At 53.4% G+C, this 16,715-nt stretch overlaps 1 protein-coding gene across 1 annotated transcript in view; it reads left to right on the top strand.

Annotated features, from left to right (window-relative positions):
* OPHN1 (oligophrenin 1) overlaps positions 1–16,715 on the top strand; it is a 57,860-nt gene that overhangs the window by 6,695 nt on the left and 34,450 nt on the right. Inside the window, 3 exon segments of the mRNA XM_039571941.1 lie at positions 8,141–8,236; positions 12,246–12,307; positions 13,778–13,849. Coding sequence (XP_039427875.1) covers positions 8,141–8,236; positions 12,246–12,307; positions 13,778–13,849 — 230 coding nt within the window.

The raw sequence follows: 16,715 nt of genomic DNA, 5'->3' as shown, positions 1-16,715 counted from the left end.
CTTCTGCCGCTCACGCCAGAGCACCGTGCCAAGAGCCTGCTCGGCTGCTCTCGGAGCCGGGGGCTCTGGGTGGCCTGGAGCACTGCAGGGATTTCTGCAGCTCTGCCCTCGCTCTCCTGATGCCCCTGGGAAAGCGGCTGTTGCCCCTCCCTGACAGCTAACTCGTCCCAAGGGAGGGGAAAATCCGTTTGTTTTCCATGGCTCTGCTTCGTGTATTTTTATTTTTCAAAGAGTCCGTCCTTTATTCCCCAGCCCTAGGACCTGTCCCTAGGCTGGCATTCTGAAGGTGGTAACTGGCTTCTGTGGAATAGAATAGTGATGTAAACAGATGTATAAATAGGTGCAGCAGCTAGAGCCACCTGCCAACGTCACCCTGCTTCCAGCTGGCTGCCTGCTTGGCTTCCAGCCCCGAAGTGTCCCCCAGCTGGCACTGCCATCCCCGGGGCTCACCTGGCAGCACCATCCCCATGACTCACCTTGGCCATCCCTGCTGCAGGGGCAGGCGTCTGGCAGCCTTTGTGTTGGGAGTTCTCAGGAAAACTGCCTGCCGCCCTTGGAGCCTCCCATGCAGGGTTTGGGAGCTGCTGACTGCCCAGCACAGGAACGCCAGCACCACCTCCACCAGCAGTGCCAGTGCCCACAGAGCTGGGCACTGTTCCCCAGCTGTGGCTCTCCCTCCTACTCCTGGGTGCAGTGCGCTCCAGCGCAGTGCTGAGCAATTCCCTGGTGTGCTGACAGTCGCATTGGGACACCAGGTGGTCTGGAATTCCTGCAGGTGTGGCAGCACCAGCCCCGCGGTTGGGCTTGGTCCATGGTGAACCAAAGGACTACAACGGCATTTCCTCCTGGGTGACTCTTCTCTGCCTCTGCGACCCCGGGAGCATTTGCAAAAAAAACAGTTGCATTATTTCTTACTGCGCCTTTCACCACTTTTGCTGATTTCTAAGGCCGCTCATCTTTGCTTAACTTCCACTTCAGTTGGCCACGTGTTCTGGGCTGGCTGCCCTGTGTCTCTTTCCAGTTTTGCTGAAGCAACTCCTCCAGCTTTGCAGGGCTGCAAGGTTGATTTGAAAGGCCAGCAAAATGCCAAAGGGGAAAAATCTGTTCTCTGAGAAGTTCAGGCTTCCAAAGTGCAGTTTTACCCATGACTCTTCCTGAGGAGCGCTGAGGGAAGTGCTGATGCCAGCAGGAGTTTTGCTGCTGGTGGGGAGAGCGGGGGTGCCCTGGGTGTGCTGGGCCAGGCAGGAGGCTGTGCTGCAGCATCCTGTGCTGCCCTCGTGTTTCAGATGCAAAAATCATTAAAAAAATTCAACCAACACACTGTCCTTTATAAAAACATGAAGTGCCACTCTCTAGGAAACCAATACAAGCCAGTGAGTGTCACTGGGAGAATGTTCATGTCTTTGCTTTGAAATGCTGCATGATTCTCTTTCTGGTCAATGGATCTGTCGCTGTGGAGGTCTTGGGAAGAAGATAACTTAATCCGAGGGAGGATAAGAGTGCGTCCTTCTCCCAGAAGCTGTATCCCACATCACTCACTCCCAGTTTTCTCCAAAACAGACCATTATACCCCAAAACTTTGTTGTCCTTCCAGTTTTGCTTGGTTGCTTTGTGTTTTGGTTGGGGTTTTGGGCTGATACGTTGCCAAACTTCCAAGCTGTTGGTGAGGAGACCCATGGTCTCCTTCTGCTCCAGGCATCCAGGAAAGCCTGTCTGTGTGTTTAACTGCCTTGAGCTTCAGTGCAGCCTCATAACCCTTGCCAGTTCCTCTGGAGCATGGCAGGTTCAGCAGAGCCAGTTTCCATCAGGCAATGAGGGAGATAAGACAGGCGCAAGAATTATATGATGAGTGTGAACCGCTTCTGTGTGGGTACTTGGGTTTTTAATTTAACAGTAAATAAGAAAACAAGCCTGTCAAGCAAGTTTGGGCACTTCCCACAAGGCTGGCTGGGCAAGGAGGAGAATTCATGAGAATAAAAGATTGAAGTTTAGGACAGGAAACAGAAACTGTGGAGGGTGGAGGGAGAGTGGGAGGGGGATGTGTGAGTGGAGGCGATAGTCCAGAGGGCAGGTAACCAGCTTGCAGAGCAAAAGGTCCCTGGTTAGGGGGAGGTACTGAAAAATTTCTTTTTACTGGGAGTACAGCCCTACTCTGCTGCCTGGAGCCTGGGCTGGACTGGCTGTGAAAGGGAAGCAGCAGCTTATGAACAAGTCAGTTAATGAAGGGCTGATTAGGAGAGGTAAATGTGTGACAGAGTGTGAGACATCCAGTAAATTCCTTTGCAAGAGATTTGTAAAGCACAGCTAAATATAGCAAGTTATTTTTAGCAGTCCATGCTAGCCACTTACTCCTGGCAAGTGGAAAACCCGTGTCAGTGTGGGAAAAATGGCCTTTGTCCAATGTGTCAGGATTTCTGAGTCCCCACAGAGCCTTCAGGGGCACTTGCGGACGGCTTGCCCTGGGTCAATGCCAGGCACTGCCTGTCCTGGGCTGCTCTGTAATTCCCTAGTGCTGAGCATCTTTCCTCTGGGCAGCACCAAGAGGGCTGGATTCCTTGTGGGATCCTGTGTGGATTTGGGACTACCTAGAAGGCTGATCGGAACGTTATTTTTTTATCCTCATCTGAGAAAATCAACATGTTTCTGTGTTTGAGCAGCTGTAGAGTACTTGGGAGTGTTGCATGAGTCAGGGCTTGTTACTCCTGATCCTAATGGCACATCTGGGCTCAGTGGGGGGATCTCATGGCTTTCCAGGCTGAGGTATTTTGGTGGGACAGAGACTGGGGACTTCATGCAGGTAGTACACACAGTGTAAATCCAATGTCTCGGAGAATAGTCTGGCCCCTTGGCCACATACTTTGTGTGTTGGCTCCTAAAGCTCTGCAGCAAGGACAGAGAATCCCTGGGAAGCAGTGGGTCGGGTACCATGTCCAGAACCTCATCCCCAGGCTGGTGGTGGGGATCAGCTCCATCTCTTTAGTCATGCAACTCCCCGGGGAATGCTTTGGTGGGAGTTGGTAACAATGGGCACATTATTTTCCCCTCAGGAATCGCAGCCCTCTCTCTGCGTGCTGGGAAAAGTGGCATTTCACATGTTGTATGTATGCTGTGCACAGCTCTCCACCAGGGAGGAGAAAATTGTCCATAGGGGCCACTGGTAGGAAATGTAGGTGTGTCTTCAGCTGCTGTGTGTCAGGGTCTTGCAACGTTTCCCTGACAGAAATGGACTTCCAGGGTTCAGATCCTAACCTGAAAATTTCCATGTCTTAAAATACTCTTTTTAAGGACAGAGTGAACTTATATTGTCTTTTGTTTGCTTATTTGAAAGGAAGTGTGTGGCCGGCTTTGATAGTTCTGTTTTCAAGCTGAAAAAGAAGAAAGCAAAATGCAACGATGGAGCTCCTGCTTACTTTTGCTCTGGTTATTTGCACTGCCATGGTCAGTCCCAGGTTGTGTTCTCCTTATTGCTTCCTTACGGTTTTCTTCATGGGTTGCTAAAGCTGTGACTGAGTTGCTCTGGCACTGCAATCTGTGGGTCAGGCAGATGCAGAAGCTCTGGAATTACTTTTTCCCCGATGGAAATCTCTGCTGGCTGCTCTTCCCCGAGCTGCCCATGCATAGGTGCAGGCAGGGAGATTGGTTAAAGTCACTTCTCACCTTCCAGCGTGGGCCAGGACATTCTGTCCCTTCCCAGGAACAGGACAGGGATGCTGCAGCCCCATCACTGTTCAGCTATTCATGCTTTCAGTTGGATCAGATTAGATTCAGGACTGCCTTTGCACTGGGAGTGTCACTGACCAATGATTGCAATGATTGGGGGGGGAGGGGATGTATTTTTATTTTGGTTTTCCTTTCTTAATTTTCAGTGTGATGCCCAGGGAGCAGCGTGTGATGAGGATTAGCCAAAGGGCTGCTGAACCCACTGCTTGCTCAGCCCCTGTGCTTCTGGAGGAGCAGCAATTCCCATCTGGCTGTTTCCTAGGAAGAAGCAGAGCAGTGCTGTGTATACCAGCTGCTGCACAGCCAACGAGTGTCACATGAACAAGGGCTATTTGGGTGTGGATAACGGGGGTGAGAGTGCTGGCAGCCTGGCCCTGGCCAGTGTGAGGTGTACCCTCCCCACCTGCTCTCCTGCACAGTTGGAGATGTCTGTTGGTTTTCAAAGTGTTTCTTTTCAAAAATCAGGTTTCTCGTTGCACCTGTGCCACCCCCGATGTCCCACTGTGTCCCTGTGGTGTTAAATGAGGCAGCCCAAGCACGGCTCTCCTGTCCTGGTGCAGAGATCCTGCTGGTCCCCATAGCTGTCACGGCTTGGTTGTCACGGCCACTTCTATTTCCGTGTGCTCAGGGGCATGGTTTCCTCTCTTGGGAATGGACCACTGCAGTCACACAGATTGTGACCTCTGGGTTGCAATTAGTAAAGCTAATTAAGGATGTGCACCTGTGTCACCTTAAGCACTGCAGACCCTTAAGCGACACCTCTGTGCCCCATTCTTTGGCCTTGTCTGCTCACCCTGTTCCCCCATGGCTCTGTCCTGTGGTGATGGTTTCCTTCTGGTTTAAATTCTAAGCAGTGGAGGAAAAAGCAGTAGCACAGCCTGGTTTGGGGCTCTGCTTGTGTTTGTGTTTTGTCAGAGGCCTGTGGCTTTTGCAGTGGTAGCAGCACATTTTTGTTTGTGGTTTTTGGTTACCTGTGGTTGCTGTGAAAGGTTGAAGTGAGAATCCTTCCAGGTCCATACTGAGCAGGCTATGAGGCCCATCCTTCCAGAGCTGCTGGCTCTGGAGGTGTGTTTATCCACACATAAATAGAGCCCCGAGTTCTCTGTGTGCCTCCTGAGGCCAACACAGCTGGCACTGCTGCTCCTCACTCCTGCCCCGCAGCCTGGCTGGGGCCACTCTGTGCAGGGATGGAACTTCATTTTTACTAGAAGAGTAAATCATTGTGACCACAAATGGTGAAACTTGGCATTGCTTCCTGACGCTGGAAGGGAGAAGAGTCCTTGAGGACTCCTGATCAAATTCATGTTGGTGTGTTTCCATGGAAACAGGCTGAGCAGGCAGGGTCCTTGGGGCAGTGCTGAGCCTTGGCGTGCTGTTCGCGGGGATATTCCAGCTTGAAGCATGGCATTATTCCTTGATCCTTGGGTCCTGGTGCTGGGGGAGCAGGACAGGCCCTGCAGCCGCCTCTCCCTCCTGCCAGGCTCTGGGGGCGCAGAGCAGGAGACTTTGGCAACCGAGTGTTTGTATTGGGAGGGAAAACATTTCCGACTGTGAAAACAAGGGAGAACACAGACTTATCTCTCCCAGCGTGGGATGGAGCCCCGTTTTTCCACACAGCATATCTCATCCTGCTGGCCCCTTCCTGTGGTCAAGCCTCTTTCCTGTAGCCATGGCTTATCTCTTTCTCCCCGGCCCCCCTGTTCTGCACCATCCCTGGTGTCACCACACTGCCATTCGGGTGCCACCAAGGGAAGGGGCAATGTCTCACCAAGTGTTTCTGAGCACTGATGCCGATTCTCTGCCTCAGGCCCTCGTGCTGAGCCCTGCAGGGACACAGCCCCTGAGCGGGGGCATCCTATGTTGCCATAGTACCAGTGGTCGTTCAGCCCCATTCTATGTGCCAGTCACACCCCACAGCTGTCCCACAGTGCCAGCAGTCAGTCAGCCCCATGCTGTGTCCCAGTCACACCCCAGAGCTGTCCCACAGTGCCAGCAGTCAGTCAGCCCCATGCTGTGTCCCAGTCACACCCCAGAGCTGTCCCACAGTGCCAGCAGTCAGTCAGCCCCATGCTGTGTCCCAGTCACACCCCAGAGCTGTGACAGCGCTGCAGCAGCAGCAGTGTTGTCCTGTGCATGCACACAGGAGCTCTGTCAGGAACCAGTGTTCAGCCAAGGCTCTGTACATGTGGAAGCTGAGTTGTGTTGGTCTGGAGGAGCCTGGTTTCCATTAAGAGCTCCTCCAGAGCCTGCCAGGCACACATGGTGCAGGCTCACACTCGCTCTCCCTCTCTCCCTCCTTCTCCCTTGGGCTGGCAGGGACACGCGGCACACGGAGAGCCTCTGTCTGTGCCAGGTGCCACCCGCGGGACCTGCATGTGCTGCCGTGCTCCTGGCTCAAGGGGACACCAGAGCCATGGTGCCTTGTCACCTGCCCCAGCCAGCACCCATGGAGGGGACAGATGGACAGACAGAGAGATGGACGCTGGCTGGGAGTGCTGCTGCTTTCAGAGGGGCTCAAGGAAACACACTGGGCCGGGAGGGCTGTTCAGAGGGAGGGATTGGCCATCACCTGTGACCAGCGGCAGGGGAGGGGCTGGATGGGGCCGCAGCAGCGTCAGGGATGGTGATGGGGGTTTGCAGGGGGATGAACAAAGATTCCCCTGAGCGAGGGCTGAATGAGCCTCCGGCCTGGTCTGAGCGAGCGCTGGGGGACTGAGGGGGAATTATTTGCTGAGGTTTTCCATCAAGTCAATGACATCGTTCTGTGTGAGAGTTCACCCATTTACGTGCTCCAGCCTCTGGCAGCTGGGGCTAAATAGCAACATTCAGGCCTGAATCTGCCCATTCAGGAGCAAAGGTTTGACCCATCGGAGGGAGCTGCTGAACGAGGCTTTTGAGGGAGAAGCGGGGACTGCGCTCTGAGCCTGCACCAGGGACCCGGTTCTCCCCCTGTCCATGCCTGCCTGGGGACCTTGGGGAGGGGCAGGAGCTCCTGACCTGGGGACAGGGAAAGCAGGGCAGTCTGGGGACCTGCTGGTATCCCACACAGGCCACTTGATTTCTGTTCCCCAACATCCATTTCAGTGTTGTCCAATTTTTCTCTCCCCTTCACAGCAGCATTTCTGAACATCCCATGATTGCCACCACAGTAGTAAGTTTTATTTTCAAACTAAAGAAAACCCATCCATGTACACCAAGTTCCTATATACAACAATCATGGTGCTGGTTTGGTAAAGCAGTAGTGGGAGCTGGTTGCACGTTAACGTCTGTGCCATCACATCTTCCCCACTTGCAATTTCCTGAATTTCTGAAAGTGTCATCTCTGTGCACCACCACAAAGGAGTCCAGCCTGCGACTGTGCCTATAGCTGGAGTCCCAAATTAAGGAAAATAGCAATGTAGATTGGAGTATAACATTATTCCTTTGCTTTTCTTTTTGTCGCCTACATCCTACTTCCTGAGGTCAGGCAAGTGCAGCCTCCGTCTGTTTGTATCTCAGGAATTTGTTGTAGCTTTGTGCAAGATGGTGTAGTCGATCCAGTGAGTGTCACTGGTGCTGATCCCACTGGCCCTGGGCTGGGCTCTGCTGTGGTGTCAGTGCCCCGTCCCAGGCTCCCCTGCCAGTGCCAGCAGACGCCGTCCAGCCGCGTCCTGCAGCCACACAGGGTGCAAAGGCACAAAGCATCCTTTGGGCCAGCAACTTCTCTGGAAGGTCCAAAAATAATCTGATCTGAGCCACAGCCAACATCAGGCAGTGTCTTTGCTTCCAGCCCGGACTGTTCCTCACCAGCGGGAGCAGCAGGTCCCAGGCCCATCTGTGGGTGCCCAGGCAAGCCCAGCTGAGCCCCCTGGCTCAGCTCTGTGCTCTGTGGCACTGTCCTTCCCTCAGGGCCTGTCTGTGTCCATGACCCCAAAGAGGGACAGTTATTTTTAGTCCTGCTTTTTCCCTCACATTTGTTTTCTGACTACAGATTTTTGTCCCGTATTATGAAACAATTCCTGTGAACAGTGGTCAGCCTGTCTGACAGCCCCTGTGCTCCAAGGAGCTGTGCTGGTGCACACAGAGCCCTGGAGTATCTCCTATGTGTTTTCCTGCAGGGAAGTGTGTCAGTGTCCCTTCCTGTATGTGGCTGTACACAAGGCCATTGATCAGTTGTTGTACTGTGTGGTGCATCCATTAGTGCTGCAGAAGCTTTTTCAGAGAGAGAAAAAACCCAAAGCCAATGCTTTCTGCAGCCTCTGTCCCACACTGAGGGTTATTAATGCTGCAGCATTTTCTGCAGGGCTGAAATTCCCAATGCCTATGGATTTTCATAAATACCTTCCTTTGGTCTTGCTCCATTCAGGATAAATTCCTAAGACTTGCAGCCTCTGTAGAACAATTGCAGAGACCCACAGCTGACTGCTCTGTCCTTTTCCAGGGTACTCCTCAGCAGTGCAGAAGTTCTCCCAGACTCTGCAGTCCTTCCAGTTCGACTTCATTGGTGACACCCTAACGGATGATGAGATCAATATTGGTGAGTTCTCTGCTTTTTGAAGCTGACTTCCAGTAACTGGAACAGTCTCCCTCTCTAGGAATTAGCCTGCCTGATGGTTTTTAAGCAGCCTCAGGAGCCAGGTTCCAGGCAGCTCTTCCACAGATTATTTTATGAAGTTGAACAGTCACGGGTCAAGTTTCACATTCCCAATTCAGCGGATAATTTGCAGAGGTTTTCCATGGCTCCAGGCCTGCTCCATGCTGCCAGGTGCTGGGCAGGAGGTGGTGTGGTGAACTCCCAAGCAGCCCCTCTTCCCAGTGCTGCAGAGGAGCCCAGCAGGTGCTGCCCCCAAAGCTGCCTTGGCTGCGTTGGAAAGGCCTCACAGGAACAAACTGCCCCACGCTGCCCTGCAAAGGCACCAGGCTGCAAACTGCTGGGAAAAAGGGTTGCTGGATGTGTCTCAAATGGAAAACAATGGCTGTCTGTGCCCTGGGCAGCCTTGCAGGGCTGCTCCCTGCACATCTGCTTGGGGATTAGTGATCCTGGAGCTGAGTTACATCCCTGCCCTCCCCGGCACAGCTCTGGGAGTCACTCAGCATCCGCTGCCCAGGGGGCTGAACCGAAGGGTCTGAATGCCCCAAACCCCACATGTTTCACATGAATCTGCTCTTGGCTTAGCGGGGTGGGTGGACTGCAGGGTGACAGGAGGCTGCAGGAGGGACAACAGGGGATCCTCAGCCCCCAGGGTTCTGACCCTGCCCCATGAGACAAAACACTTGGGCCACCTGCCTGGGCTGAGGGGCTGGGGCTGCTCATAGGCTCATGGGGCATTCTCCAAGAATGAGCACAGGGCATTCCTGGGGCGGGGTATAGGGTCTTTGCCAGGCTGCTCCCAGGAGCTGCACAGAGGGGAAAAGAAAAAGAAAACCAGCTTTTTTCAGGCAGCAGTTGAAGAGTGGCAGCAGTGTGACATTGCTGATGTCAGGTCTGTCGGCTGCCATCAGAAGGGGAAGGAAGTAGAGCCTGTTCCTTGGGCTGTTGTATTTAAAGCCATGTGAAGCAGATTGCAGCCCTGCCCCTCCAAGGCTTGTTTCCTTTATGGAAAGTCTCTAGGTGAAACCTGCTGGAAATGAGTCAGCTTCCAAATCCTAATAGCAGCAGAGGTGCTGAGCTTCCAAACACATCTGGGTCAGAGAGGGGAGAACTCTGCCATGTAAATGCCCCTCCTGGGAGCTGAGGGGTCTGAGGCAAACAGCCATGCAAAAGGAGTGTCCCTCCTCTTGGCTGGAAGGGGCAAAGCTCCAATGACCAAGCAAGGCTGCTGGGAATGGCAGAGGTTGAATAAAGGGGCTGTGGGATGAGGGAGAGCAAGAAGAGATCACAGCAGATGTAAAACGCTCCGTGGTGAAAGGAGTGTGTTTCCCTTCAGTTTTGCTGGGGAGTATTTGTTTTGCTTTTTCCAGAAGAGATCCCCGGTTTCCCTGTGAAGAAGCCTGGGCTGTGTTCCTCCTCCCACCCAAGCCCTGCTGTTCCTGCAGGGGTTGAGGCTTCGTTGTTCCTGACACAGCAGTGGGGCGTTGGCGTCTCCGTAGCATCTTCCATCTCCTGCAAGGGATCTGCGTGGGAGTGCAGAGCTCATTTGATGTGCAGGATATGGGAATGAAGCAGAACACTTACAGGCGCTTCTTATGCGCTGCAAGAGAACGTGTTTGGGTTGTAAATAGAGCTAAAGTCACACTGCTCTCTCGTGTGGGCAGAGAGCAGCCAGGCACCTGAGCGGGTGGCGGCGGGGACACTGCAGGTGGCAGTCAGGACACTGGGTTGATGTTGTCTGTTGTGAGCAGCACTTTCCCCTGGGGACGTGAAAGGTCATGGATGCACCCATGTTACCCCACAGCTGTGGCCCCTCCTGTGCTCCTCATGGGAGCCAGATCTGCGACTCCTGCAGAGACAAAGGGGGCAGTGAAATGGGATGGCATGTTCCTCCCTCCCAGGCACAGGAACCTGGAATCCTCTGGCTGTAAGGACCTTCCTGGAATGCTTCTGGCTGCCCAGCAGAGTCGCTCTGGCATTTCCAGGTGTCAGTTCCCAAGTGTGGCTGGGCAGGTGGTGCTGCTGATGGCTCCCCTGCTCCACACTGCCCTGCAAGGTCTGGCAACTGCTGACCCAGGCCAGTAGCACAGATCCACCCCACTGCTCCCAGGCACTGCTGGGCTGGCAGCAGGGTCTGAGCCTCATATGTGTGGTGCAGGGTCAAACTCAGTGGTCTGCTCCATGACTGGAGCCACGAAACATTTTCCTGGGCTCTTCCTGTAGAGCAAAGGGAATAAACCAGCTAGGGAACATTTTAGGCACTGACATATTCCCTGTAAGTTTGGGGCTGGATTCTCTTTCTCCTGTGATAATTCTTTTCCTGGCTCAGGCCCCTGGTGTCCAAGCACTCCAGGTTTCCCATCATCCTGGGGAGCTGCAGTGACAGTTATGTGTGGCCCTGGGCGTGAGCACCATGAACCATCGGGGCATTGCATTGCTGGATGCTGGAGCCCTCGCTGGAGGAGAGCTCAGAAGTTCCTGACTCATCAGGAAGGTCTGTTGTGCCACTGCCAGCTGAGGGCCCGTGTCACGAGGCTGCAGTTGTTCCCTTTTGTGTCTCGGCAGCTGCAGAATGAATCCTCACGCTGGATTTTAGCAGGACAGGTACCTCTCTCAAGGTGCCGCTGGGGATGAGGGGAGAGGGCCCTCAGCTTGCACACAGAGCACAGTTGCAACCTCTCCCTGACCTGTGGGACAAGCTAATCCTGTGCCTGCCTTGCTGTACACCTGCTGTGCCCCTCTTGTGCTGCCCTGCCCTGCCCTGCCCTGCCCAGCCCAGCCCAGCTGAACTGCAGAGCTCTGGGGTCTGACAGAGCCACTCCGGGCTGTTCCCACCAGGGCAGAAGGGAGCCTGGGACTCACCAGACTTGCCCCACGCTGTGCTGAGCAGGCTGGAACTGTGGGAACCTTTCCCAGCTAACTCCCAGATAGTTCCCAGGTACACTGGGGTGATCAGGTTGTTCCCCCAGGCATCCAGCACACAGCCACACTTACCTGCATGGGCAGGTGTTTGCCCAGCCTTGCCTTGCAACCCAGAGAGATGGGAGTTTGGCTTGGCACTGTCAAAGCTGTGCTGCTGAGAGGTTTCCTCCCATGTGACAAATTCAGCCCCTTCCCAAATTCTCCTTCGATTGGCAGGGCTGCATGTTCCCCCTTGGTGTGGGGTGAGTCAGCCCAAGATAGTCAGCTACTCCCACCTAGTCTTTTTTTCCCCCAGGCTAAATTATTCTTTTTTCAGTTTGTTAAAGGAAAGGTTTCATGCTATTTTTATTGTAGTTGGACTCTAGCTACAACTGCTGATCAGCGAGATGTTTTTGTTTCACTTCTAACATTTTGGGGAGTGGTGTCAGTGTCTGTGACCATGTCTACACCTGCTGCCTTTCCTCCTGTACATGGACTTTGTGCTTCTTGATGCTGAATGTGATCTTTGTCATTTCAGGCCATTTTCATTTGGCACACTTGTCTTGGTCCTGGCAAGCACCTGCAGTTCTTCCCATGGCAGAGGTGCCAGGCCCATCCTGGTGCTGCTGGCAGCTGTCCAGGCAGGCCAGGCAGCCCTTTCCTGCTGTGACAGGGCCTGTCCTGCTGCAGGCCCTGGGGATAGCAGCTGCCCCTTCCCCCTGCTTGCCTTTCCCTCCATTTGCCCCTTCTCTGCCACCTACATTGCCATTTCTATAGCACAATTACTGATAAAAGCTACTTAACATCTTCTTACCTTCCCAGGGCCTTCTCTCCCTCATTGCCCAGGTGGGAGACCCTCCTCTCCCTTGCATAGATAAATACCCCTCAAGGCCAGCCTGCAGTTTCTGCCAAAAGGGGCCAACTCTTCTCGTTTTTTCTGCCAGCCTTTAGACAGCCATGCTGGGGGTGCAGCCACATTGGGGTGTCCTGACATGTGTCTCATACTCCAGTGCCACATCCCAGCTCCACTGACCAGCCTATTCTTTTCTTACAGCTGAGTCCTTTAAGGAGTTTGCGGAGTTGCTGCATGAAGTGGAGCTGGAGAGGTCCATGATGGTGAGGAGATGGGAACTGGGCTCTGTCATTCTCGACATGTCTAAATGCCAAATCACGGCCACAGCCCCATGTGCCTCGGTCTGAGGCTGCTCATCAGAGGGCAGCTGGGAGCACTGGGAATGTGCTTTGTACTCATCTGGTCCATGGTCCCATGGCCGTGGGCCCTGAGCACAGGGCAGGCACAGCAATAGGTGTGGAGGGCTGTGGCTCTCCAAGGCAGTACAGGAGGCACAGAGCCCCAGGCCCTGCAGCTGGAGGGGCTGCAGTGTGTGCAGGCTGCTCACCAGCCGCTTCTGTGGTGAAACCAAGGGTTAAAGAATAAGAAGTGCTTTCACTCCGTTTTTGCTGGGTGCAGGAAGGCAAGTGTCTCTGAGCCCATCTGTGCTGGCCCAGCTCCTGCAGGACAATGCACTGCCATCGGCTTCCTACTGCCATGTGCCCTCAGACTCTCCAGGGCTCCTCCAGACCCAGTGCTGGCTTCCCATTTCACTGCTAATTCCAGGAAAAACACGAAGGTTAGGCTCGGTGGAGAGCTTACAGCATGCCAGGAATGTGCTTCTTGGCTCTGCATTCCCCTGCCTCGTGCAGCAGCAGGAGCTCCTGCCAGGCTGGGCCAGAGGGTCCACGGGCAGGCAAGGAACAGCAGGAAACCAGGAAAGCACTGAGATACTTCTTTATTATTAATTACATCCCAGGTACAGTGGCTCCTTTGGCAGTGGGGGGAGCAGGGGAAGGTATTGTTTCAGGGATTGTGGGCACTATCCAGCTTTCAAAGTTGGGGGTTTTTGCCCTCTACGTGTAGGAGCAGTTCTCTTTTACAGCAGCTCCCTCAGGAGGTTTCACACTCACCATGTTCATCAACTTTGAACTCCCTGAAGGGCTATGGCTGTGTGGTGTCCTGTCCCCTTCTCTTCCCCCCTCCCTTCTCTGGAGCTTGGGACAGAGCCTGTCACAGAAGTGGGGATGGGAGGAGACAGCAGGTTGGTCCCAGTGCCAGGATGAAGCTGGAGCCAGTGATACAAACTGGGATGAGCTTTCATGTGGATTCATGGTAAAGGTGTGCAGAGCACCATCCAGGAAAGCATCTCTCAGACATGAGTGGAAAAGACACAGGCAGGCTTTCCCTTTTCCCTAGCTGTTCCTGTTACAGATAACCTTCTGGCTGAATCTCGAGAGAAGGGAAGTCCATCCTTTATTTGAGAGCAGCCTTGTTAGATCAGGGTGAGGGACGCCTCCTATCATCCACAGGACACCCCCAAAGCCTCCTGGGCTGTGGCTGGGGTTTGCTGTGTGTTACCAATGGGGAAGAGCAGGTACAGATGGGTTAAGTGACTTCACCTACAGACAGAGAAGTTTCCAGTCACACACATTAAAATCTCAAAGTTCTTGGCTTCTAGCCCTGTTCAGCCTCTGTTTAGGAGAAAATTGATCAGCATCCCACAACTAAAATGCTTTTTCTTTGCACTGTAGGTGCAGAACGCAAGTGATTTGCTGATAAAACCTTTGGAAAACTTCCGGAAGGAGCAGATAGGGTTCACCAAGGTAAGGCTTGTTTGTTTGTTTTCAGTGTAAACAGACTTGTTTTCTGTTACTGTGTTTGAATTCAGATTTTTCTCGTGTTGTTGTTAACAAGCAGACAGTTGCTCTACTGCATTCTGACTTCAGGCGCTCAGAAACTCCCTGTTCAATGCTGGCTTTCAGCTGCTGGCATGAGGGTTTGTGCTGTGACTTTTAGTCTGATTTTTCAATCATAAGAGGCTCCAAAATCTTTTCCTGAATTCTTTGGGTTCTCTCCTGGCCTGATTCCAGCACTGCCTCCGTCCTGAGCAAGGAGTGCTTGTTTCAACCAGGAGATCCTCCTTGCTGCTTTTTCTCCTCTCCCCTTTGTTCAGTCAGTGCTGTTGAGAATAAAATACTTTCTGCAGAGAACTGTGTGGTAGAGTGGGAGGGAGGAAGGGAAAGAGAGGAAAAGGGAAGGAGGGAAAGCAGCAGAGGCCAGCAGGCAGAACCTGATTATAGTTGTAGGGCTTTTGTTATGAAATATTTACATGAAGTGTCTAATGAGTCTTTCAGATGGACCAAACTTTTAAAGAAACAAGCTATAAAAAGCAAATTCTGCACATGTGGAGCACAAAAGATCATTTTTCCCTTGTCCGCTATCAAGAAGTCCAGGTTCCACGTTACTCAGTGGCAGCTTAAAATGGGGCTGGCTCTGACCCAGCTCCGAAATGGAGATGTTTTGGAGAACACTTGGGGCTTGGATTCAGCCCAGCCCATCTGGAGGCTTTGACATTTAATAAATACAGGGTTTGAGAAGAGATACTTGATGGCTCTCCTGCCCTTTGCCATGCCCTGAGGACTGGTGTGTGGAACCCTCTGAAGAGCTACAGCCACGAGCATGGCAGAGGTGCTGCCCACGGCCCCTGCTCTCGTGTCCCTCAGGCTGCTTTCTTCCCAGAGAGCCCTTAAGGTGTGTGAGGGCCACTTTTCCCAGAGTGTGCTGTGCCCTGAGAGCCGAGCTGCCTCCATGCACGGGCCATGTGCCTGTGTCTGGCTCCGCAGCGGCCGTGCCCAGCAGGCAGGCACAGGTCTCAGCAGGGCTGCTGCCATAGTCCCGGCACTGACATGGATTCACCTGGCAGCCTGCAGCCCTCCCTCGGTCCCTGTGGACGGGCAGGGCGCTCTGGTGGAAGCATAGGGTGGTGACAGTGGCAGGACACTGCTCAGAGAAGCTGGAGAAGTGGCAGAGGGCAGGGAGTTGTTGCAGGTGGCTCAGCCATTGTGGTTTGGTTTTGGGTTTTGTTTCTTCTGAGGACCATGAGCTGCAGAGGTGCCGGGGCACTGTGGTGGGAAGAGGGCTGTGCTGTGGCTCAGCACAAGTGCCCCACACAGGAGCTTACAGGGCAGCACCTTGCAAGGATCCAGGTGTACTCACACTGACAGGGATGCACAGGAAGGTACCACTGTCCCCAGTGCCACTCCAAAGCCTTGAGAGGATGCAAGTTTGGGAGTGAGCCCCAGCCGCTCCAGCCCCTTGTCCTCAGCTCTGATGCTTCCCTGACAGGAGCCTGTGCCACACTGCTGGTGGGCTGCACCCTCGGGTATCACCTCGGGCACAGAGCCTTCCTGCACCTGCTAGCCTGCAAAGCATCCCCAGGTCATCCCCACCCAGCAGCAGAAGGTGTGAAGTACAAATTGAGGCTCCTCACAGGGGGCTCTGTCAGCATGGGTTCCTCCCATTGCTGCTGGGCCTGGCATCACCCCATGGACCCTTTCTGCTCTGCACCAGGGGCAGAGGCTGAGGCTGGGCTGTGGAACAGGCTGGAGACATGACACAGGGAATTCGTGCCCTCTGCTTAGTTTCCGTATTTTGGCAGCGTCGCCTTCTGTGAGATGTTTTCTGTTCCCTTTGCGAGCTGCTGGAGCCAAATAGGAAGAGCCCTTGAATCGGGGCTTTGTGATGCCTCTGGCTGGAGCACAGCCAGTCTGACCAACACATCTGAGTCTGCATTCACCCGTTTTCCCGGGACGAATGGAGTCTCCTTGGGAGGGTGTGCTCCCACACAGGGCAGCCCCAGGCTGTCACTGGGACCCCCTCCAGCCACTCCCTCATGCCGCAGCCCCGTGGGGTCACTGTTTTTTCTGTGACTTGCTGTCAGTGTGAGTGACTTGCTGTGCTGTGCCATGCCACATCACAGATAAAAGGGAGGATCTGCGACCCCCTGAGCTGACCCACTTCCCAGCTCTGGCACTCATGGCGGGGGGTGAGTGTGGAAAGGAGCTGGCACATATGGAGGCCCCATCCCTCCCTCTCCATAGCCCTGGGGCTCAGCTGCACACTGTGGGGCTGGGACACTGTGGGAAGAGCCTGGCCACACTTACTGAGTCAAAGAGAATTTGAATAGGAAAAGTTGAATTCCAGTTTCACTTGGAAGGAGACAGCTTTTTTTTAAAAAAAACAAAGCAAACAAAAAAAGAGGGAAAAACTTGTTTGGATGTACTGTAAGGGCAGGAGGAATGCTGAATAGCTGCACTGTTTGTCAAAAGTTCTTCCATAGGAGATAACATATTCCTAAAAGGACTTAGTTAATTCTGTTATTAATTTAATTAATTATAATTTTAAAAGGAAGGGGGGATAGTAACTTCTACTTGCTTTCATCTCTGTGGAAGCAGAACCTAAGGAGCATTTGAGAGAAAACAGTGGGTGAGGGAAAAACATCAGGATGAACTCAGTGTGCTTCGATGGAACTGCTCTTTTTACACCCCTCGACTTTTTAGAAATCTGTTTTTGAATTAACTGCTGCTGCCTCGTAAGAATGAGCTGTGATGACCCTCCATCCACTGATCTTGCACCCAAACCCCTCAGGTGTACATGGAGGTGGGGGCTGCCAGCAAGCGAAGTGTGTTT

Source organism: Corvus cornix, chromosome 4A, assembly GCF_000738735.6.
Source record: "Corvus cornix cornix isolate S_Up_H32 chromosome 4A, ASM73873v5, whole genome shotgun sequence".
Classification (NCBI taxonomy): domain Eukaryota; kingdom Metazoa; phylum Chordata; class Aves; order Passeriformes; family Corvidae; genus Corvus; species Corvus cornix.
Note: the sequence above shows the minus strand (reverse complement) of the source record. Positions and strands in the feature narration are given on the sequence as shown.